This window comes from Punica granatum, unplaced genomic scaffold, assembly GCF_007655135.1.
Source record: "Punica granatum isolate Tunisia-2019 unplaced genomic scaffold, ASM765513v2 Contig00340, whole genome shotgun sequence".
Taxonomy (NCBI): Eukaryota; Viridiplantae; Streptophyta; class Magnoliopsida; order Myrtales; family Lythraceae; genus Punica; species Punica granatum.
In genome coordinates this window covers 12332-37759 of record NW_022204290.1, presented here as the reverse complement: position 1 = coordinate 37759, position 25428 = coordinate 12332, and the positions used below count along the sequence as shown (strand labels likewise).

The 25428-nt window shown below is 39.2% G+C and overlaps 2 protein-coding genes and 1 long non-coding RNA gene across 6 annotated transcripts; 1 reads left to right on the top strand and 2 right to left on the bottom strand.

Moving 5' to 3' along the window:
• Nucleotides 1–5325: 5325 nt before the first annotated feature.
• Nucleotides 5326–6387, top strand: LOC116190174. The gene has a single exon (XM_031519834.1). The coding sequence runs from the start codon at nt 5326–5328 to the stop codon at nt 6385–6387; it is 1062 nt and encodes a 353-aa protein (XP_031375694.1).
• Nucleotides 6388–7646: 1259 nt separating this feature from the next.
• Nucleotides 7647–11482, bottom strand: LOC116190175 (maltose excess protein 1, chloroplastic-like; the record flags this gene model as incomplete). Its single annotated transcript, XM_031519835.1, has 9 exons — nt 7647–8097; nt 8197–8258; nt 8388–8450; nt 8699–8817; nt 8914–9015; nt 10209–10298; nt 10444–10734; nt 10996–11157; nt 11339–11482. Coding segments are annotated over 9 exons (1134 nt in total), but the record flags the coding sequence as incomplete, so codon positions are not given.
• A 7797-nt stretch (nt 11483–19279) lies between these two features.
• On the bottom strand, nt 19280–23397 carry LOC116190173. 4 transcript variants are annotated; one of them, XR_004152613.1, is made up of 4 exons: nt 23141–23397; nt 22697–23051; nt 20553–20753; nt 19280–19553 (listed from the first exon to the last, which is right to left on the bottom strand). It is a non-coding gene; the product is annotated as an uncharacterized LOC116190173 (long non-coding RNA). The 4 variants fall into 4 exon arrangements; XR_004152615.1 differs by having other exon boundaries at nt 20579–20753; XR_004152616.1 differs by having other exon boundaries at nt 20618–20753.
• Between the last annotated feature and the right edge of the window lie 2031 nt (nt 23398–25428).

The window sequence follows — 25428 nt, the reverse complement described above, 5'->3', positions numbered from 1 at the left end:
ATTTTCCAGGCTACTTTTGATGAGCAGTCATTCCCATATCAATCAGGGTCATCTATCTCGGCCGGTTCGAAGTAGACTTCTCCTTCACCCATACATGCTCCATGTACGACATCCTTCTCTTCACATAATACCTCTTCTATACTACATCTCATATTCCCCTTCCAGTCTTTTCCGCACCTCTATCCACTGACACTACAAGTGAACCTCTTGGACATGCTTATTCTATTGGACATGTGAATCCCCCTGGACATGATGGTGATGTTGAATCTTCGGCCCCTCGAGTTATCAATCACTCTGATGACTCTATGGATCTCATACAAGTGGCTCAGGCTGATGAACCTGTCCCTCAGAGAACTCATTCTATGGTAACTCGGTCTCGTGATGGGACTCTTCCTGCTCCTTGTTTTGTCATATCTTGACATCTTGATGCCTTTTTGATTTCTGCTAATCTACAGGAACCTTGCACTTTTTCTAAGGCATGACCAGATCCACAATGGAGAGCCGCCATGGAAGAGGAGTTATAGGCTCTTATTCATAATCATACATGGGATCTAGTTTCTACTCTTCTTTCGAGGATTATTATTGATTGCAAATGGATTTACAGGATCAAGCAGAAGACTGACGACACAACTGACCGGTACAAAGCCCGTCTTGTCGCCAAGGGCTTCAATCAGCGGGAAAGCATCGACTATGAGGAGATGTTCAACCCTGTTATTAAGTCGGTAACTATTTGGGATATTCTTTCCATAGATGTCTCTCTGTAGTGGTCTATTCGACAGCTGGATGTGAATAATGCATTTCTTTATGGTCATCTAAGTGAGGAAGTTTATATGAGTCAGCCTCCTGGATTTAGCGATCCACTACATCCAGACTTCGTCTACCGGTTGAGACATTCTCTCTACGATCTCAAACAAGCTCCACGTGCCTGGTTCGCATGTTTGAGTAACTTTCTTCTTAGCTTGGGATTTTATGGTTCTCTTGCAGACTCCTCCTTATTCATCTCACGGGGCAGGACTTACACTACTCTAATTCTTGTGTATGCGGACGACATTATTCTCATTGATACTCCGGGAGCTCCTTTTGACTCACTGATTGCTGCACTTCATCAGGAATTTGAGATGAAGAACTTAGGGCCGCTCAACTATTTTCTCAGTATGGATGCTACATTTGATAGAATAAGACTACACCTAACTCAAGCGAAGTATATTCATGATATTCTCTCGCGGAGTTCCATGTTGGATTACAAGCCCATTAGCTCACCAGTTACAACAGGTGCTTGCCTTTCTCTTCATGATGGTGATCCCTTTGAGGATCCTTCCCTCTATCGGAGTGTTAGGAGTCTTTAATACTTGACTCTCACGAGACCAGACATCTCATGTTTGTTGTTGACCAAGTATGTCAGTTCATGCATAAACCAACCACAACTCACTAGTCAGCGATAAAGCGCATTCTTTGGTATCTCAAGGGCACTATTACTCATGGACTTCATTTCAAACCGAGTGCCATATCTTCCCTACATGGCTTCTTTGATGCAGATTGACCTGGCAATCTTGATGATCGTCGTTCTGTCAGTGGTTTTGCTATTTTTCTTGGTTCCAATCCGATTTCTTCGAGTTCCAAGAAACAACGGATTGTAGCTCGCTCTTGCATTGAGTTAGATTATAAGAGTCTGGCCAATGTCATTGCAATGATAATCTGAATTCAAACCTTGCTTTTGGAGTTGGGAGTTCGATTATCCCATCCACCAATTCTATGGTGCGATAATATCTCAGCTATTTATCTCACAACAAACCTTGTTTTTCATGTTAGGAACCAAGCATATTGAGATTCACTATCATTTTGTTCGCAAGAGAGTCTCTCACAAGAAGTTGCTCATCCGCTTTATCAGCAAAGATGATCAACTTGCTGATGGTCCCACCAAAGGACTTACTAGTTCTCGCTTCTTAGCACTTTAATCTGAGCTCAATGTTGCTCCTTCCCCGTTGCGCTTGCAGGGGAGTAATAGAGAAAGTTAGCCATAGATAAAAATCATTAACTGTGTATAATCAATTTGATACATTTTCTATACTTGTATCCATGATTTTTGTACACATTACAATATTAATACAAGGATACAACCTATGAGCAGTAGGTTGATTTTCTCCCAAACACTCTGAAATCCTTTAATCAGCAAGCCACTTTGCTTGCACCAAGATTAGCCGTTCTTGATCGTGGATTCATCGGTTATACCAAGCCACGACCTTGATCGTCTACTCTAAGCCACGACTTCATTGGCCACCTAGGCCATGATCGCCTTTGATGGCCCCTTCTTGGCTATGATCTCGACTGGCTTTCACCACAGTCCATTAACTGCTCGATTCGTCACATTCTATATCATTCCGAAAGGTTCACAAATAGTCGCAAGGATTTGAGTGGCTAAATTCTCAAGCCACACCTATTGTCTAAGACACCTTTTTCTTGCTATTCATAGCCAAATGTCATTCAGTCCTACATATAATCGACCCTCTGCCACAACGCATAGTGTTGGAGGCCGGCGACTAGTGTTGGCGTGGGGTAGTACGGGCCTAGCGCGTCTGACACAAAGTGAGAAGGCAGCTCATCAAGTCAAGTGCCTGCACATAAAAGGCAAGTGTGCTGGACATAATTAGATGAAATAATTTTTAATGCGCCCGGTAGAATCCACACGACTATGTTGATTTTGAATTAGGTAGAGGCGAGTAGAACTGGTTGATTTTTTTTTCTTTTTTCGGAAGTAAATAGAACTGGTTGATATGTTGATCTCGACAGGATCATTTTATCGCAACTATGACTATTACGTTCAACTCTTTTTTTTTTTTTATAAGTGAATTCAACTCTTTAAATAGAGAGAAGTAATGGAGATATATAAAGCGGGGAGCCACAAACGGCAAATGAAAGAGAGATGTACCATTAGCGACAAAAGATGGCGTATTGGCGTCTGATAAAGTTAATTAAGAATTGTCTACTGACAAAAAAATTAAAAGGAATTAGCAGAAAATAATTAAGAAAAGAAACGTATAAGAAAGAAAAAAGTAGAGGAAGAATTAGAATGAGGATATGTTTTTCCAGGATTTGAGGTCATTAAAAGTATATATATATACACACTTTTGGCCAATTAAATCAATTTTTATTACTTTAGTGATTTTTTTCAATTGTAATTACTTATTAAGTGATTTTTTAGTCAATCTATATCTAGTCTAGTCTAGATTATTAGATAGACTCTTCTGATGGTGCAATGAGAAATCTCCGATTGTGCGATGAGAGTTTACCATATAAGTTTCTGTGAAACTTTCGCAGCCAGTGCTTGATCGATTATTCAAATCCCTTGTACATAAGTCAACCTATTAATAAATGTCCACTTTTTTTTCTCCTTCTTTTCGGCCACATCCCGACAAGCCCTTTGAACAAAAAGAATTTCCATTGGCTTTTCTAATATATTTCACTAATTCCGTTTACGCTAGAGAAAATTTTCCAATATTTTGGATTACGGTGGAGAAAGAAATATTGAAGGGGAGAATTTTCAGGCTTTCAGCTATTAAAGGCTTTCAATTGAGGTAGCATGGTATAGGAATGACCACTTTGGATAAATCGGACTTATACTTCCTACAAGAGCACCTATGCAGGCAGGGATTCTACACATACATACATACATATATATATATATATATATAATTGAGAGGAACTTCTCATTCATGTGATGAGGAATTTCCACGCAGGTGTTTTGAGTAAATTCTTAATTCATGGTTAATTGTGTCTTCATGTTCCCTGCGATATTGAATTTAGGTTGTCTACTTTAGGGATTCTAATTTTAAAGAGTTTATTTTATTTTACATTTAATAATCTTGGCAAATTCATGGAACTAATATTTTTAGAAATTTTGATTTTCAATAGTTGTTGGATACATTTAAAAAGAATTTTGTTGTGTAGAAAGCAAGAGAATATATATATATATATATATATATATCCAATAAATATTGAAAATCAAAATTCCAAAGATGTTAGTCCCATAAATTTGTCAAGGACAATGAAATTATTAAATGTAGAATAAAATTATTTTTCTTCAAAAAATAATCCTAAAGATGTTGTCCGATAAAAGATTAACGAAGTTATTAAATTTAAAATAAAATTAATTTATTAATATAAGATAAGGTGATTTAATAATGTAATTTTTCAATCTCTATCCAAATAATGGTAAGACCTAAATTATCTTTTCATGAGTATATAATTTCATGTCATCTCATTTTGAACTTCTGTATTTTACAATTGCCTTTTCTCTGAATACATTTAAACTGTATTTATAAAATTTAATAAATTAATTTTGATAAATTTAATCTACAAAGGATTAACCGAAAATTAGAATATGCAGACGCCCGTGCTTTGCTAGTAATTAAGTACATTAGACCCCATCTTTCCTTTTTCCATGCTCTTCGATGAAGCAGCAGGGTCGAAGTCTACTAGCTTTTTCTTATAATTGGTTTATAATTATCTTTTTTGGTAGACTAATTATAACTAATTTTTAAATTCTCATTTAATTAATTTTTTTTATTATGTAACCTAATTAAGTTCTTTTACTTGCTCTTATGGGTACTCTTCTGATCCTTATATTTTTCATCAGTTTCCACAAAAATAAAACCAAAATATCTTTTATGGAAAAAAATGACCATAAATTTTGGTCTTCAAATTTCGCGTTTATTTTTTCATGAAATTAAAAGTATATTTTGTAATCATGAGAACATAATTTAACGGCAAATTAAGCTCTTAACGGATGAATTTACTTGCAGCGCAGGGATTTAAAACTCACATGAAACACTTCGTGACCAGGTCAAGCCTCCCGAAACAAATCGGTTCCCACCAACATGCTGAGAGTTTCTGTACTTTGTAGCCTTTCCAAAAATAAAGTTTTTTTTTGTAATTATAAAAGGGTATAGCGTAGTGGTGTTCACTATCGCCTCTGGATTTAGAAGTCGCAAGTTCGATACCTAGTGGAAAATATAGTTTTTAATTTTTTTTTAATTTGACGAATAATAGTCATTACATTAAAAATGTCAACTACCTCCAATTCCTCATCCTCTTTCTCTCTTCGTCTTAGGTGGGATTTTCCGTGTCATATGATTTCATATGCCTTCCTGTAACCGAATAAAAAATAGCAAACTGGGTTTGACTATATTTTCTTTTTCGGTAGATTGATTTGAGTGCTGTATATATTATCAATCGGTTAGAACGTAGTTTTCTCGAAGAACAAGGGCAATTCCATATGGCTTCAACTTCGAGTAAGTCCACTTGCTCTTTCTCTGTATATATGTAACCATGTTGAAAACAGGGCAATGGCACTCTGAGGAGGAAGAAGAGGAAGAAGAAGAAGCAGCAGCAATGGACAGAGAGCAAGACGAGATGCAGTTTCTCGGGTTCGCCGGGATATACAAGGAGTCCTTCAAGATCATCTCCTCATGGAAGAAGCTCTTCGCCCAAATCTCACTTTTCCTGATCCTTCCCCTCTCTTTCATCTTCCTAGCCCACTCATGGGTCTCTCAGACCCTCTCCTACCGCATCCTCCGTGATTCGTTCACCCGCATCGACACCTACAAGGATTCTGAAGAATACTCCAAACTCTCCCGCTCGATCAACTCCACTTGGCTCTTCCTTGGCCTCTTCAAAGCCGTCTACTTCACCTTCGTCCTCGTCCTCTCCCTCCTCTCGACCTCCGCGGTGGTCTACACCATCGCCTGCATCTACACTGGCAAACATGTCACCTTTAGGAATGTCTTATCCGTGGTGCCGAGGGTTTGGAAGAGACTCGTGATCACGTTCTTATGGATCTTCGCAGTTTTCTTCGTCTACAATGTTTTCTTCGGTGGGCTCCTTCTAGTATGTATCATCTTCATCGGAGTCTACTCATACGGGATTGCTGTTGTCATCGGTCTCTTCATATTGTACGTCGTTGGATTCGTCTACATGGCGATGATATGGCAGTTGGCAAGCGTGGTCTCCGTACTAGAGGACGTCTATGGAAGAAAATCAGTGGTGAAGAGCAAGGCCCTGATAAAGGGCAAGATGGGAATCTCTGTTGGCTGCTTCGCCGGCCTCGTCGTGCTCTTCATGGTGGTGCAGGCGGTGTTCGAGTTCCTCGTGGTTATCGACCTAGTGCCAGGGCTTGTGAACAGGATCTTGATCGGGCTCGTCTGCGTGGTGCTCCTCCTCGGGGTCGTGCTACTCGGGCTTGTTGTGCAGACTGTGCTCTACTTCGTGTGCAAGTCGTTCCACCATGAGAACATCGACAAGGCATCCCTGGCGGACCACCTGGAGGTCTACCGTGGAGATTACGTTCCTCTAAGGGCTCAGAGTGTCCAGCTAGAGCAGATTCACGTTTGACTAATTAACCTCTTGTCTTGGTCTATCTTACTTTTTTTTTTTGGTGAATAAAGGAATTCTAGATTTTGGTCTATATTACTTTATCTAGCGAAAGATGACATATATATATTGTTAGTCTGTTAATATTTTGATTTTCTTTGTGAGGATGATATTTTGGGAACGCGTTCGATGAATTGATGAATATAAGGAGATAAAATAATTCAAACATTTGCCACATACATGATGAAGAAACTAATTACCAACTGTTGACTTGAAGAAACTGAAACGCCATGACTCCTCCTTATGTAGACTTGCAGGTGGCATATATATTGACTGGGTAAGTAATATTCTGGGTTCAGATCCAAGGCAAAGTGAAGTATTTGAGGTACATGTTGAAATTTGAGAATGGCAAGAGAAGGAAAGAGCAAATCACACCTACAACATGCCCAAGTAACTTCTGTCGACCATCATGGAACCTCAACTGAATGTCATATGCCATCCAAAGTGGGGTATTGCGCAGTAGCGTGAGCCATCGCCTGGTAACTAAGAAGTTTGAGGTTCGATAATTGTTGGTATTACCCGTACCCCTTTATTAGTCATTAGGCTTTCTATTTCATTGTACTAAACTCTCGTAACCCAAAAAGAAAATGTCAAATGCCAGTTTGTGCTGCATGACCTGCAGTTTTGATTTATTTTTGGATATATATGTTATAAATCTGATCTGCCTTTATCGAGAGGTTTCTGCAACTTCTGTTGATTCTTTTATGCTGCTAATAGAGATAGTCATGACTATACCATACTATACTATCTGTTTCTGTAATAGGGACACGAACAACCGAGAACCATTTGAATGTGTTCATATAGGCTCAAAATTAAGCAGTGAATGACAGACAGCCACTTTTATCGAGTTTGTTAAGTTCAAATTTGTAGGGCCAGAAATTAACAAACATGCCTCGCAGAAGTACATACCATCATCTTGAAAGTTGTTCAGACAGTTTTTGGTGGAACAAAACATGCTGATTGTTGACAATATTCAACAAGATTAATTATCAAAACCTCATTTGAGATTGCCGATGAACTGTTGTGTTCTTCTCTTATAAGGCATTAGCCGGAGATCCTTGAAGACAGACCGGTCCATGTTGAGCTTTTATGATCTCGCACGGAGGATGATTACCTCAACTCAATCATGCAAGGGACCTTTGCCATTGTTTCTGAAGCACAAACTCAACGGTCATTGTGTTCCTGCCATAAATTTGCAGCAAAAAGTGGCACAGTTTCTATTCTTGGCAAATGGTGCGGGTGTGTCCGTCGACCAGTGCAAACTTCAGACAGATCAAACAACAATAAAACCTTTGGGGCCACAAAACAGAGAACAAACTGCCTTCACCTTATCTGCCTGCAATATATTGTTTCGTTAACTTAGTATGTACTCCACTATTATACAATCAGCTGAAACACTACATATGTATGACTCAGAGATAATGAAACCAGGTCCCCTTGAAGAAGCCCTTTCCATCTTTTATTCCTTTCCGCATCTCAATTTATTTCTCTGCTTCCTCCAACCTCTATTTTCCTTTATGAGACAAGGATGCTTCTATGCTTTCGTCAGCCTTCATTTTCCTTCTCCTGTCTATCGATCAGCCAATCCAGGTCGTCCAAAAATAAGTTCTTTTAAGGATCTCAGAGGAGAGAAGTGTCCGTAAGCTACGCTGTCTCTCCAGAAAGCCATCCCTATAAGGCAAACATTGTCCTCCATGGTTGAGCTTATATAAGAGTGGCAGCCTAACTTATTTCAAGGAACATGTATACTAATAATATATGTGTACTCACCTATCCAAGAAAGCAGGCCACCTGTTGCTGCTAAGAAGAATTCCCTGCTGATACAGTTGAAACTGGGAAGAAAAGAACAAACTCTTCAGTCAACTGTCAGTCTACTCACATATGTGGAACAGAACCACCTCAAAGAAACCAAGAGTGACAAAGTCATTATAGATAGATAGATAGATAGATAGATAGATTACCAATACAGGCATAGAATGTTTGCATATCCATACAAGAATGCAGCCCATGCAGAACCAGTGAACCTGCAAAACATAACCCGGCATTTTACTTCTCCATTCAAACCCACACGATGGTCCAAACGAAGATCACTTGCTAGAGTGTTGGCAAAAGGTTTATGTATGAGGAATTCTTCCTCTGTCAAGTCTCCAAAGGAACTTGAGATTATAAAAAAGTGAATGTATAGTGGTTTGGAGAAAGTACTGACAAAACAGTGACCATGAAATTCAAATGGCTTAATAAAATGGCCCATGAAAACAGAGCAGAGTTTTACCACATGAAATCACGGATGAAGAGTGCACGTGGGATCATGAGCCCGTTGCCAATCATAGCAAGCAACATTGTGGAAGCAGACAAGCCTTTAATGTTCTCAGGATGCAGGAAATTAGTCCACTGCGAATTACACCAACCTTTGTTAATAAAAACTCAGATAGAATTAATCAACGGTATTTGCAAAATTTCCAAGAGAGCCACAGAATTTCAGTTCACCATCTGGGAGACTGGCATCCACATGAAGAGAAGAGTAGCTGTCCAACCAGATATCGATCTCACAAATCTGACACCTTTTTCTGAGAGTTTTCCCATTCGTTCCTGAATAAAAGAGCCCATCACAGCATGAAGTTCACCAACATATAGCATCTCCTACTGAGCTTGACTAGCGCCCAGTTCATTGAATCAAAAACCAAAGGAGAGAAAAGGAGTACGATTAGTGAAAGAAAAGGGCGATGTTCTTGGCCTAAACCCTACTGATTTGCATTAAAATCAAGAGCTTCATCTTATTGTGCACTAACAGTTCAATAGTTCCGTATTGAGGAAACTGATTCACACTAGCATAGGTCACCCACCAGACTATGGTAGAATTAGTTAAAAGTATCAAAATAAGTTGATGCAAGGAAGCAGACTTTAGTCTAACAGGATCTTTGTTTACCTATCCGTCCTCTAGCCCAAGCAGCATACTTATATCAGGACAGCAAATACAGTTTCTTTTTTTTTTTAATTAAATATTTTTTGGCCACTTTTTATTAATTAATGGATAAAGATTAACATTTTATTAGTAAAACCAGCAAAAGGGTGCACATCCTAATGCAGAAGGATTTATAAAACGTATACAAAAGAGAGGAAAGAGAAGAAAAAAGCCCGAGGGATGACAAGCTTGATTGAATCTAACAGAAGGGCAGCATGGTAATCAGCATTCTAAACCATTCACTGAACGATATACAGATGGGAGTAGCTGTGTATTGAAAAGATTGATTGTTCCAAACCAGCCAAAGAAATTGACTAAGGGATGCAACCAAGGGGCCAGGAATTGCACCATGTTAGCTTTTACAGTAGAGCAACCATCGACCAATTAAAGAGCTATTTCTTGCTTTCTCTATCAACAAGTTTTTCTTTACCATCCTTGAGAAAGAAGCAGTTTTGTTTCTCGGCTGCACTACAAAGGCAGATCTCCAGCAGGAAACAACAATTAGGATATTTGTGGCAAACTGGGGAAAAGCAGTTTCTCAAAACTGGATCCTCAAATGCACAATGGTTCTCGGGTAGAGATAACAAGGATTTTTTTTATAAGGTGCGACATAACTAGAACAACTTCATTTGATGCTAATAAGAGTAGAAAAACTGGAGTTATTTAGTGAGGTCTTTCCTGAAAGGTAGGGGACGGAGAAATGAAAAAGGAAAAAGCTTATACACATATAGTATAGCTTGCACATATTAACTTCTCTATCATTTTGATTCTAAGGTTGATTATTATCTGAAAAGACAAGCTGATGGGGAGTGAAGCTTACCATGAGAACTGCTGCCACAGCAACGACAAATGCTGCAATCCCGGGAAAAATACTATTTGGAAGGTAGGGCACGAATGTAGACCACATGACCTGTATTGTATTCAGTAGGTGTAGGTGGGTTAATCAACAATTTATATTATCAATGCGTGTTTGCGTTTGTGTCCGTTTGTGCGTGTGCACGGGCATGGAAAGAAGAGGAGGACAAGAGAGGAGCGTGGAAAGATAGAAGATTCACTTGAGGAAGAACGGAAAGTCCGCCAATGGTGATGAAGTCTTCCCAGCGGCGCCAAATAGGGGCACTGAGAATGCCAAAATAGTTCATGAAATTCAAGGTGAGACCGATGGCCACCACTGCCGAAGTTGCCAGGAAGTGGGGAAGAGGCATGGCCTCAGCAGCTGCGAGCTGACATATCACGACAAACGTGGATATGACTCCCAGTGTCTGAACCAGCATTGCCTCCTTCTCCCTCTTCTTGGCAAAGTAAGATAGCAGTGACAGGTTCCCGAGCAAGCCTGTCAGCATACCCTGCAAACATTAGTTAGGATTAAGAAACTGAAAAAAACCATGGTCACGGTTCGGCTCGTGATGGGAATGGAAAAAGGTTAAAAGGTATCACCACATCAGAAAGGTGCCTGCTTTTCCACCTATCATCTAGTAGCTCTTTAATTAAGCAGGTTTTTCAATTCAGGCTACAGGCTATACAAATTAAAAGGCTAACAACATTGGACTGTAGTCGGTTGTCCACCAAAACAAAAGAATGAACAGTTTGAGATCAAGAAAAGCTACCAGCCAAGGGATGGCGAGGAGGGCAGACTTATTTCCGGACAAGAGATTTCGGGCATTGAGGATGATCTGAGGGAGCTGGAGTAGCAAGAATGGTATATTTGCAGCAGCAGAGAACTTTGCCGTGATAGAGTCCCATTGTTCCAAGTCCTTCTTGGGTAATCCCTGTCAAATAAAATCCCACCCATCCCCGCATCATCATCAGAAGAGAAGATTATAAGGGCAATCAATCAATCAATCAATTCAATTTCAATTTCAATTTCAATTTCAATTTCAAGTTCAAGTTCAAGTTCAAGTTCAAGTTCAAATTCAAATTCAATCGGGTGGGTTGGTATGTATGGTGTACCTGGGAATGAGGAGGGAGGTGGTCGGAGGAGTGGAGAGCTCGAGAAGAAGAGGGACCCCGTTGTCGTTGGCAATGCCATCGGTGATGGAGACTGGTGGGAGGAGTTAAGAAGAAGGAAGATGGTGGGCAAGGCCAAGGCCAAAGGGGGCAAATTTATCAATGTCGAGGGAACAACTGGAAGCGGTGGTGGTGGGCCTCCTCATCCCCATCCTCATCGTCATCGTCGTCGTCCTCCTCCGTATTGAGTATGGAAGATTTGTTGATATAATTCCAATTCCAAATCCAACACTAGCCGTCAACATCCTCTTCTTTTCCTTAACGACGCTTCCGCTGCCACAGTACGAAAAGGACGCCGAGTTGGAAACCAGTAGAGATTCCGCCATATCTTCTTCCTTTTACCTTTGAAATTTGTTGCAGAGCAAGGCAGACTAATACTGCTACTACTACTGATGATAGCTCATCGTCGTCGTCGTCGTCGTCGTCGTGATGTGCTGATACCGAGTTGAGTTATCAGTTGGTTGCCGCAGTCCGTCCGTAACAGAGAGCAAAATTGCAACCTATTACTATTATTGGAGTGGAGTGGAGTTCTCTCAGCTTCCAAAAATGGACAGATAGGGGGAGAGAGGAGGCAAGTCCTTTATTGGTGGCAACTTCTCCTCTCCTCCCTCTCTCTCTCTCTCTCTCTCTCTCTCTCTCTCTCGCTGTCAGTAGCCGTACTACTGTAGGCAGTGAAAGTGAAGCAAGGCTTGGACGATGGAGTCGACCGGAGAGGAGGCGGGGGAGGATGAGGAACTGGGGCAAATGCATCGGATCTGCCAATCACCACTGGACACGTTTCACCACTCCCGCCGATATTTGCTCTCCCTCCCTCCCTCCCTCCCTCCCTGTTTGTGTCTCTCACTGTCTGTGCCTTTCAGCTCAATTTCACAATAATAATAATAATAACATCGTATGTTGTTGGATCTTCTGTCTCTTATTGGATCCATTTCATTTGCATATATGCATCTGCTTTGGTTGATCCAATGCCAGATCCAAGTCCAAGTTCAACCCAGTCAAATTCTCCAATACCAAGGCCCAATTAAGCATTCATTGATCCAATGCCAGATCCAGATCCACAAAATCTTCCATGTATATAAATGTATATATAGTATGCTCTCTTCCCATTCATCATATCATATTATATTAGAGTTTGCACCCGGGGGGACGCGCGGCCGATAAACTAATCGAGATAATATTAAAAGTGATCAACAAAAAAGAAAATATATTATCTATACAATGTATCTATATAATATAATATATAAAAGTGTAAAACTCACTCTGCTATCTCTCGCCTTTTGAATTTCAAAACTACCCTTTAATTTTATTTTATGTAAAATTATCTATGAGTGATTTTTGTTATGTGTGTATTTAGCAGTTGGCCATGTTAAAGGGTAGATGAAGACCCAACCAGTTCAGGCTCTGTCATGAAAACAATGCTTCCTTCTGGCCAGCCGCCCGGAAGGGAACCTCGGCTTCTCAGAGGACGGCAAGTTCCCGTTTATGTGAAAAAAAAAGAACTTTCATCTCTTGTGGAGTGATTTTTGTGTTTTTGGTCAGCCAAATTATGAAACTTTATTATGCTTCGCTCTGGGGTGATAGCAAAAGATATTCTGACTAAAGACCAAATTAAATTTGATATCATGAATTGGTGGAATTGTCCTATTTGACCATCTCGCCTTTGGTCTACTGGTGAGCCATAGTCTTCTATGATCCTCTGATAATCGGTTTAAGTCTGGTCGAGAGAGAATTGTCCGGTTCGACCGGAGGCTGATAACTCTTTGGGGTCAACATTGCTTCTCGTGCTGCTTAATGAAAATCGAGAAGCATATCAGGAAGTTCTTTCAAACTGAGGTGAAGTAATGGATTTTTATAGGCAGGCTGTCTGTTTGCATATCGCAATTTATGTTGGTTGCAGTATAGAACCACGCAATGAAGTTACACTTCCACCATAGGATTTGATCAATTGGAACAAAATAATTTCTGTAAACGTTTCATCTCTTGTGCCAGTGTGGGTGATTTTGGTTTTTTAGTTGGCCAAATTATGCTTTGATTGCAAGGTATGCTATGAGTTATGGCACAAACCAATCCGGACAGTTGGGCTTGATAGTACTATCTTGTTCATCTTAAGGCTGATAACGCCTTGAAATCGATATTTCTTCTGCTGCTCAATGAAAATCAGTAACCTCTTTCGAAAATATTTTCAATTGAAACGAAGTAATGAATTTTACTTGGCAGACTGTTTATTTGCATTTCCTTATGAATCTTGTCTGAATTGTAGAACCAACCAATGAAGTTAAAATTCCACGATAGAATTCAACATTTGGAACAAAGTGCTTTATGAGGGTGATTTTGTGTTTTTAGTTGGCCAAATTATGAAATTTTTTGTGCTTAACTCTGACGTGATAGCAAAGGGGACGCTATGACTTATAACACTGACCAATTTGAATTGTTAAGATAGATAGTGCTATCCTATTCGTCTCGAGGCTGACAACGCATTGAAATTGACATTTCTTCTTGTGTTGCTTAATGAAACTCGAGAACTATTTCAAACTTTGGTGAAGTAATGAACTTTGATTGGGAGACTGTCTATTTGCATTTCCTAATTTATGTTGCATGCAACGTAGAACCAGCCAATGAAGTTACACTTTCGATAGCATTCGGCCATTTCGAACAAAATAGTTCCTGTGAGAGGTTTCCTTTGCCACCAGTTTTGCCTCTTTTCATTTGCCTGTGCAGTCGTGCAATTATTGAGTATCCATAGATGTTTAATTTTCTCTTGTTAGCATCTGATCGCTATTCTCTCACTTTGCATTTGCCCAAGTGATTACTGCTATGAGGCTTTGCTACCAGCTTCCTCTGAAATTATATGAAACATATTATGCCTCGGGAGTTAGAGATCACCTCAAAAGCATAAACCACATGCTTTATTCTTGTTAAGTAGGCAAGAAGTTTTTAAAATCTTTTTGCTCGTTGGAAGTTCCACTAGCTCATAGGCAATTAAATGCCATTCTTTATTTTTTCTGTCTGCACCTTCTATTTCTATCGTATATTTAGCAATTAGCATGACCGACATCCTTTCTTTTCTTTGGCCGTTCACACCAGATTGCTCTAAATCCTGACGCTCTTGTGATAGAGTCCGCTATGCAATTTAACCGTGCAACAAAAAGGGGCACGGGCCAAGGCTGCGATTGAAAGCCGAAACACGAGCATGAGCATCTATGCCTTCTATGACCCCCAACAACCACCTTGCACTGCCGAAGGTATGCGCAATTGCACATTTTAGCTTCCTTTTAGTACCATTACTTACCCCAACAGTTTTATTCCTTCTTGGTACTTACTGGATCTACTTTCACAGACTGAACACCTTCATTTTCTTTTGCTTTTCTCATATATGACTTCACTGCTTTTGCAGTTCTCTGACCGAGCCAATACTGTTGGGGTTAGGGATGTACTCAACCAAACAATAACGCAGCAATTAATCTTCCTCCCCTACTGGTGTAATCGAGATAGGAACTAATCAAATCAACCAACAAGCAGTAAAGTAAAACAACACCAAGAATTTTACGTGGAAAACCCCAATGTGGGGAAAAACCACGGGACCAACTCCGAATCAACAACGATCCACTATGAAGATTATACAATGTCTTTCATCAAGGGTAAACCCTTGGATCACCAAACTCAAGAGAAACACTCTCTTGGATCACCCAAATACTAATTCGTCACCCACACCGGGTGGTTCACAAAATCAGCTGAAACAGCACCTACAGAGCTCGAATAGAAATTCTGACCGTTCAGAAGTTAGCCCCACGTGTTGTGAAGCTGCTGTCAAAATTTCGTCCCAATCGGAGTTCGTTTGATGTCCCGATCGAGGTTTGATCTCCAGCTGCGCGCTGCCCCTGTTGAGCAGAATTCGGCTCTGCTCTTCCTTTGTTCTTTGTGCTGTTTTGCTGCTTGCAGCTCCTCTGCCGCTGCTGTCTACCCTCTGCTGCTACTGCAGTCTGCTGCTGCTTTTATACCTCAGCTGATTTGCTGAAGAATAAACCCTAACAAAATGGGTTCTTGGGCTTATTAAAGCCCGATAAAAGCCCAATACAATTTGAGCCCAACTTCCTCCAAATTGGAGGGATACCCAACAAAATACTTCATGAGTGCATATATTTTCCATCTACATTTCACTTAAGAGTATATTACTTGCCAATTACTTCTTCTACCTTTTTATTGAATGCCTATTACTGGACTGCAGCCAGAAACTAGGAATCATAAAGTACCTTCTGTTTTGCTTTAGCCATAAGTATTTCGGATGTGCAAGCTTCTTTCATGTTCACTCCTTATAGGTGCCATTTTTTTTCCCCCTCTCTCCATGGATTAAGCGGTCTATTTTAATATATAGTTTAATACTGAAAAATATATACAGACGCCGCCAACACTAAACCAATAACTGCAGCTAAACAGAACCCAACTAATTACATATCAACCTCAAAACAGATGATTCATGCTTGTTTGTCAATCCCAGTTTTGCATCCACACTTCTCCATGCTGCTGTGTGGCTGCACTGCGAAAGAAGATATGTTCCAAGGTCTCCACTTCATCGTCAACACTCACATTGTGCCAATACAATGTTAATAGAGAATGTGAAACCGAGCATGCTTTTTCAGCTGCAGAAGCAGCCAAGCATCATGGAAATATACGTTTTTCCTCCTTTTTTCTCTAATTCCACTAACATGCTTTTAGAAGTTTTGGAGTCTTGAAAGATATGCCTTTAGTTACGTGTTTTATCAAAAAGGCTGCCGAAAAGGAGTCTGAATATTCTCTATGTCAATTCCGAATCTTATACTTCTATTCACTAAAACTCTGTTGACCTTTGGCAGGGCAACTTCTTCCCATTTAAGTGTTGCTCCATCTGCACACTCAAACCACTACACTTATGATGAATTGTATTACATTTTTTTTTTTTTGCAGTTTGAGCACCAACTGTAGTCGTGCTTCTTGCAGATATTAGTTAAGACTAACTGGAGGCCGAGAAAGCATAACCTGAGGCCTTATAGAGGATCATTCTTAGGAAGGGATATGTAAACCCAACCAGTTCGTTTGGCGAATTCCACGCTCCTTATCTCCTGAAAATCATAAAGCAAACCAAGAAGGAAATATTGTGAGAAAAAGATAAAATTAATGTCAATCATTCACAAGATGCATGGCTGTTACAGTTGATTGGGATTTTATTTAATGTTTGACTTTATGATAGTTTGATAAACTGATTACTGTTAGGAGATTTCATTTGAGGATTTATATGAGTATGGGTGTGACCAAAAGGACTACATATGAGTCACCTTCTTTTACAAACAAAAGGTCAGTATAAGAGGATTAAGGGATGGATTTCAAAGAACTAATCCTATGTAGATAACTGTTTTACTCTGTAGCTCCCACCGTTGTGTTGTATAAACTTGGAGCTGTTTTGAGTTATATTCTAATTTGTGTGATTTTTGTCATAGATCTCCACAGTTAGATTTCAGTTAGTTGGTATTAGATAATTCTCTGCTGTTGAGAACTCATACATAAATGAATTTTGAAATAATACTTCTTGAACACATTAAATGAGAGCACTTGATGATCGTAAGCAGCTTCTGTAAAGATAGAATGGCGGCTCAGTAAGATTGATTCAGCTTTGTACCCTTCTGTGTTAGAGCTAACTATTTGTATTCGATTGAAATGTCACAGAGCAGTAATATATAAACTGAGTGCTTCAGGAGAACCTTGAACAACGGATCTAACAGATCGAAAGATCAATTTAATTACAAAGATGGCTTGTTTATATATTTTTTTTAGCATAAAAAATTCACATTTTGACACATAAGATTCCATAATGAGTATATACTTCTGCAGAAACATAGCAGACGTTCTTCTTAAATAATTATGAGATGTTTTTCCATACTTGCGCATTCAGTTCTAGCAATTTTTTGCACCTTCTGATTGATCTGAACAACATAAACCGATCCCCTAAACCCCATTTTCAGTACTTATGGAATAGAATGAAATTATCCTGTTTTATCTATTGGTTGAAAGAGAACCTTGAGCTTAAACTCTATTTTTCTCTTAAGATGTGAACTATTGTCATGTTTTACTTAATTTGACAATGCCTGTGTTTTCATTCTGTTAAGAGGAGATCGTTTTGCCTTTGCTTGGATAGGGAAAACTTAGTGAACACTTGTGTTTCAAATAGCTATTCTTTCAAATAATCTAAGCAGAATGGATACCCACATGCGCTAGATCAAAGTTTGTGGCCCTGGACCATGAGTATTATCAGTAAAATATTTCCAGGGCGTAAATTTTATTTATTAAGATTCCTTTTCTTTATTTGATTATTTACTTAGCCAATTATAATGTCTAGCAGTCTACCAATCTTCTAACTTCTTTGCCTTTCCTCGCATGAATCCTATTCTTGATTGCCATTTCAATTTACCTCAACGAAGTTAAATGCACACTTTTAGGAGATAACATGAATGTAACCCCGTTGACGAAGATGATAGGGAATGAAAGTCTCCATTGAATTTATTAGGCTAGTCATATTGCTAGTTGAGTAAGTTAGCTGTATATTGTAAATGTTTCCTCTCGGAAGAAGTTCAGGAGTTTTGGCTTGTACTCAGTTGTTATTTGGTTTTGTTGGTGTAGGAGTCATATACGTGTGCTCGTGCAATCTCGAAAGATAGGTAACGATTTGATTTATATATTAGAAAAGTAAAATATCGATTCATATGTTAAAAAAAAATAAAAAATTTACGGCTGTTTAATTGAGCAATCTCTTGGAAATATGGATGCGCTAAACTATCTTTCCTAATGGATTTAGCTATCAAAGCAGTCTGCTAGACCTGCTCAGCCACAAGGCACAACCCATTTCAGCCGCTTAGACAGTTGGTGCAGCCAATTCCACTGTCCAGTATTTACATTGGACAAAGTGCTAAGGTAAATGATGTCCTTCCCTGTACTTTAGATTGGTGCTGGAGCTACCAAACCCAACATTGAATTAGGCTAATATGCTACATTCTAGTCCTTGGGTCTTGATCGATAGTCTTGTGCTCTCTTTGATTCAAGTTTAATAGTTCTTGAAGTTTTTGAACATTTCTATCCACCACCTCTCTCGATCGTTGAGCCTACAAGCTGCTTGTTTATAATGCCCCTTCCATTCGGTGCATATGCATCTGAAATGCGGCCACCCTAATTAGTGTTTAGTTTTACGTAAGGCACATTCCAAACGCTCAGGTTTGAATCTTTTTGGTGAGTTTTTGGCAATCATGTTTATATATGGAGACAAGTTTATATAAACATGAAAAATGGTAGCGCTATTGATAATATTTCACCAGCCAAAAAATGGCAACGCCATTGATAGTATTTCACCAGCCATTTTCTGATGGAACCAAAAGTATGTTCTTTCATGATTATGGCTTTTAATAAAAATCTTGTATTATGTTCTTTATTTTTTTCTTTGTTTTTTTTTTTGGAAGTTGAGAGGGCTGTTGTTGCCAGTGCAAAGGTGGTTGCTAGCTTAGTTGTCTTTGTTCCAATTTAGCCATTTTCTTTTTCAATAATGTTAATTGGTCATATGTATTGAGGCTTAATTAGACTGAGTCTATCTCTGCCTCTTCCTCTAGAGTAGAGAGTTAAGCGTTGGTAATCCCATGAATATTACGGATCCGCCTGTAGTAGCAATAAGCTCCTTTTTTATGCTACGTAAAGAAGTTTATACATTGAAGATTTTTGGGTTTGCATGCCGTAGCTTTAGAGCGAGTCACATAGATTATGTAGTTTCGAGCGACGACATTTTGCATCGCTCTAAACAGACAGAGAAGGAGAAGACTTGATCCGAACCACTAGATCGAGAAATTGCAGACGTGAAGAGAAGGGCATCAACTACACCAAGCACTAATATTGACTCTGTTTTATATAATAGGTGGACACCTCTTTTCGCATTTATATCATCACTTGGTGTGTCCCTTGCTCCTGAGATATCCACATCGGAATTAGTATTGTTGTACTAACAGAAAATCACTGGCGGGATTCCATTGAAAATCCATCAATCGGCTACCATTGGAATCAGTTGCTTAAGGAATCAGAGCAATGCCATTAATTTCTTCTCTTCTTTCAAATGTTCGAATGTCTCTTTGTTGTCATCACACTCAAAATTCTGTACAGAAAAAAAAAATCAGGCTCATTCAAAGTTACGGTGATATTCTCATCATAAAGAAAAAAATACGTATCCGGAAAAATGAAAGGAAATGACAAAGAAAATCAAGAGCGAAGGTGGCAGAAGAAGAAAGGATAAATAAAGGGAGAAGTGCGAAGGACATGAAGAGAAAGAGAAGAGAGGGAAATGTACTTAATCCTGAAATTGTAATTTTATCCGTTATTGTCATGTATATATTTTTTCAGGCCATCCAATAAAGTACAATTTAGGTAATTCACTAAATTAACTGCCAACTAGTATACCAAACGTTTTCATTAAATACTAGTATAGATATTATATGAGGAAGTGATTACAGGTCACTAGCGAACCTTTGCTGGCGAGTGAGTAGCTTTTACCCCCCCCCAACTCACCTGACAAGATATTCCATGACCTTATTAACCACTCACCCTTAATACCGTTACGATTAGACCAATTATTTCAAGGAATATCTAATTCTACTTAAAAAAAGAAACAAATTTCCGCTTTTGCCTAGTGATTGTATATCTAACTTGGGCAATTTTAAAGAAAATTGCATCGAAAATATTAGATATACAACTTAACTTATATATAATAATTTTTTTTTTCCAAATTTTAGACATATATTGCAAATTGAATCTCACGAATCCTTCTTTAATCTAATTAGAAGGATTAATTTTGGAATTTCTTTTGTGTACCTCAGTATCCAAAAGCTTAAGGCAATGAAGCTCTCTATTATTTCACGTTCAAGCTCAAGTCTACCCACTAAAGTGTAAAGCTCTACCGTGGTAGATTTTTACTATTTATTTCACTAAAACTTGAGATCTTATCTTTGAGAGGCCAAGAGTTTTTCTCATATATCATTTAAGCCTAGAATATATCATTTCCAAGTTTCATTCTTTGTTGGGTTTTGCTAATTCTATGCTAGCCCAGGCCAAAAAGAAAATAAATAAATAAAAGGAGGCTTTGCTTCAATTCATTAACCTGTCTGTGTTAGCTATGCTTATAACCTTAATTGAATTGTCCCGCCTGGTTTCACGTGCACCCACCAATTCGAACGAAGCCCAGTCTCCTCAAACCAGCTTGCAGATGCAGACCAAATCCGTCATACCACCTTATCATTCCAACAGATCGATTAATCCCATCGTCCATGATTCATTTACCATTTGGCATGCATGCATGTGCCTGCATGAAGAGGATGTATGTGAGTTGTGCGTACATGGTATAATTAACTTATTGTCTTGTAAACACATACATAAGAAAAGTGAAGTAATCAGTGGTCCGATCATAATTAAAATTTATTCTAGACCAAAAATATATATAAACTTCATTAGGTCTCCTTTAATTCATCATGAGCGTTTTTTTTTTCTTTCATATACTCATGATTAATATGACAAGCTAGCAATATTCCTATAACGTCAGATCAGTGCACTTCATAAGTATAATAATGCATGCATCCACCAAATCCATTATACATAGCTGACCTTGTAAGTGCACCATAATTGAACTCTCCCGAACACTAATCTAGTAAATTTTGGTTTGGGCGTGGTGGGCCGAACAAATTATTTTTATTAATCTGGAAAATATTACACAATGCACACTCCCTCAGACTCACCCATATTTCTCGCACTCACACTCTCTCTTACGCTTTTTTTACTCTCTTCTGCTTAGGAGTGATTGGTTCTGGGTACCATGTATTTTTTTACGATACCCGGACCCTACCCTGTAAGGGATAAGTTCTAAGATTTTGGAACCGGACCCTACCCTGTTGAATCCTGGAACCGGAACCTACCCGGAACCTGTATTTTACCATAGGTTCCGGGTACCCTGTAGGAATCGGGACGTACCAATTGTCTAACTAACTCAATCAAACAGCAAAAACTTCCTCTAGATCACTGCTTGATCCAATCCGTCATGCCAAAACTTGCGTAAATGACAAAATGCACATGCTCATGTCTATGAATTGACCAAGACAAACATCGGCATTCCACAAAATGACCTCTTTCTTATCATTCACGCGGTCAAAATGAGCTGAGCATAGCCCAAGTTACCGCATTTAGAGTACATGTCGACGAGGGAGCCCACAACTATCGTATTAGCCCCGAAGTTAGTTCGTATCAAGTGGGCATGGATCTGCTTCCCACGCTTCAGATCAGCAAACCTCGCATAAGCGCAGAGACACCTACTGAAAGTGAACTAATCGGGAAGGATCCAAAGGGCCATCATCCTACTAACAACTCGAGTGCTATGTTGCTCAGACCATTCCTCATGTACCTAGCAATCATAGCAGTCCAGGAAATGGGGTTCTTCACAGGCATCTCGTGAAATATCTCACTTGCCCTGTTTATATCGCCCGACCTAGCATATCTTGAGACCAAAGTGGTCCACACGAGGACATCTTTAACTTCCATCTCATCAAACACTCTTCTCGCATCTGTCATTTTTGGGAATATAAAAATCAATTGGGAAAGTTAATCCCACATCAGAAGCATAAAAGAAAATAGAGTGGTTTATATGGATTGAATCTCACAACTTATCAGCTCGAGCTTTTAAGTTGAAAGTTGAGTCCAAGCCCATGTAAGCCTAATAGAATTTAAGATGGTATCGGAGCCCATGGTAATGATCCTGGGGCGCATATGCGCAGGAATCCACACCACGTCAGTGAAGTCTGAGAACGGAAGTAGAAGCCCGGCTCATAGTAGTTGATCCCCTTGCCCGAGTGTGGAAGAAGTAGCCCACCTCGAGGCAGTTAAGGCCCGAGTCCGGAAGAAGTGAGAGACCGGCTCGAGGGTAAGTTCTTGAGGGCGGACAGTTAAGGTTCACGTAGCCCGTGTAGGCAAATCATGAAAAAGACCACACGGTGCCACGTGATGGTGAGTGTTGGGAATATAAAAATTAATTGAAAAAAGTTAATCCTACATCGGAAGCATAAAGAAAATAGAGTGGTTTATATGGATTGAATCTATCTCACAACTTATTAGCTCGAGCTTTTAAGTTGAAAGTTGAGTCCAAGCCCATGTAAGCCCAATAGCCCAATAGAATTTAAGAGTCATCTCCCCGCATTTAGTATAAGCATCAACTATCGAGCTTAAAAGCACAATATTCAACGAGTATCCAAGAAGTAAAACCTGGCCATGAACCTGTCTAGTAAGTCCTACTTCTCTCAGCTTCACGCAATGGTCAAGAGGCTAGCGAATCTGAACTTGTTGGGCCTCATCCCCTACGTCAGAAACTCCTTATAGAACCTTAATGCTTCGTCGCAATCACTAACCTTTGCATACCTGATCAACATTGTGTTCCAGGAAACAATATCCCTCTTAGGTATTCTGTTGAACATCTTTCTCTCGGGGCGCATCCTACCCAGCTTTGCATACCTGGAGAGCACATTGTTCCAGGAGTAGAGATTTCTCGAGGCCATTTCGTCGAACACCTTACGCCCAAGAAACTCACTTCCGCACCTAAAGTACGCCTTGATGTATGGAGCTGATTCATTCAAGTAACGAATTACTGCTCTTCAGTTGCATAAGAGCTTTAACAAGATGTAAGAACTCGTGAGACGGATGGATTCGTACCAGAGGATGGCCAGAGGAGGCGCCGCCGAGGAAGAGAGCGCGCAGAGGATGATTCGTACCAGAGGATGGCCAGGAAGCGACTGCCGACTGCTAGGGTTTTGGAGAAGAGAAGAGAAAATGAAACCCTCGCGCGGTGCCTTAGAGAGCTTGAAGGAGAGTCAGAGACGGAGGGGACTGGGCAGCCACAGACACAGGGAGTCGGAGTCGAGAGTTTCTGTCTTCTAAGCAGATTAGGTTTACGTTTACGAAGTCAAGAGTTTCAGTCGTCGGAGTCGAGAGTTTCTGTCTTAGACATAGGGAGCTGAGCTTAACTCTTTTTTTTTTTAATCATTCGGTTCCGGATGCCGATTATGGTTTCGAATCTGGGTACCCTGTAGGTGGGAACCGGAACCGGAACCAGAACCGAAACCGAAACCGATTTTCACCGGTTCCTTAATGTAATACCCACAATCTTATCCTATTTTCAATACGAGCTACCTGAACCTTACCCTAACGGGTAGGTTCCGACCAGTTTCGGGTATACCCGATACCCGTGCACACCCTTACAGTTCTACTTGTATTGTACATCCATACACTCACATACATCACGCGTGTGTGTTATAAATGTATGTGCCGGTGATTTTACCGCCACAATTCCACCGCCACCCTCGCTTCTTCTTCTAATTTCGAGACTTTTCTTTTCTTCAATTTCTTCTAGATATCTCTAAGTTATTCTATTTTGGTCCCTTTATCTCAACAGACCTTTACGAATTAGGGATTCGTAATTAACAAGTGGCTTCCATGCACGTAGTCTTCTTTCTTTGGTTCATCCATCCATCATCCGTCCCTTGGTGATTCCTCCTGCAATGCTTTCTTGTATCATCCGTACAAGCTAAGTAGCCATAGATACATCAAAGGTCTTTCACACATAATAATCGATACTAGTCGTGTAGCCCAGCTTTGCACGTGGTGACAAAGGGACTATATCCCCAGGGGGGCCAACTCAACTCCAAACTATCGCCAACGGTAATATAACAATAGTCACTAGATCACGAAGTTAACAACATTCCAAAAGCAAACTTGCCCTAAACTATTTAAGTTGTGCACTATTAGGTCCTCATATTTCACTGAATAACTATTGTAAAAATAATCATATGTTCCTTTTCCACTTTCTCATAAAAGAAAAAAAGTTTTGCATTCGTAAGGAAAAGAAAAGAAAAGGAAGCGGGGAAGAGAAAGGAATGCTTTTGCCTGATAATCGCATGATCCCCATGAAATTTTTTTTTTATTATAAAGGAGGTCCAATGGGTAGTCTCACGAGGTATCGAACCCGCGGTCTTTAAGTCAACAAGTGAAGGCATGCGTTACTGAGCTACACTCTTTTTGGATAACCATGAAATTTTAGATTCCATTCTTGTTAATATAATTACATATGATTAATTATTTCAATTATTAATTCCCTATATTAAACTCATGAATCTCTCTTTATAATCCAAAAAATAGAAAGTGGAAAAGAAAATGGATATACATTCTTAAACCTCCATAACTTTTTTTTTTTTATTGTTATTATAAGATGAGAGTCTCAGAAAAGGATATGAAAAACATTGGCTGACATGTGAAATCTTACTAATGAGAAGATGATACTTTTTTATGAAAAAATTATGGGAGACATCATTCCCGTAATTTCGGAAAATCAAGTGTGAAAGGTTATTATTCCTCTCAACAAGTACATTTCTTGAGACTCGAACTTATACTCTCTTTTTTTTTTCTTAATTACAACCTTATATTCTCCTTATAGGAGTTGTAATTGGTTGCCACTCAACAAGACTTGTTTGATAAAACGATACTTTCTTAAATGACATAGCCTTTACACATGTCATAGAACTTACCATTTATATTTAAGTCAACCGAGGAAGAATTCAAAATGATATTATACAAAGTTGAACTATACTGACATATGAATAGATTCATCTTGATTTGCACTGCTGAATTGCGTCAAAATAATTTGTTTCTTACTATATGGATGCAGGCTCAGCAGGATTGAGGCTAAAATAAAAGTAGAAGAATTCCCATTTCAGTTTGAATGTGTAAGGATGTGTTTTGTTTAAATTTATTCAAATAAATACTTAAAAGTTAGCTATAAATTAATTATAAGGGAATATTAACAGGAGGAAAGAGAGAAAGATGAGAAATGAGGTTAAATTGAGTTTGGTTTTAGAGTATGATTGCGTATTCTACTCTACTCTATTTTTGAAATAAGAAAAGACAAAAAAATAATTATTATAAGTGTTGATAAATATATGAATGTG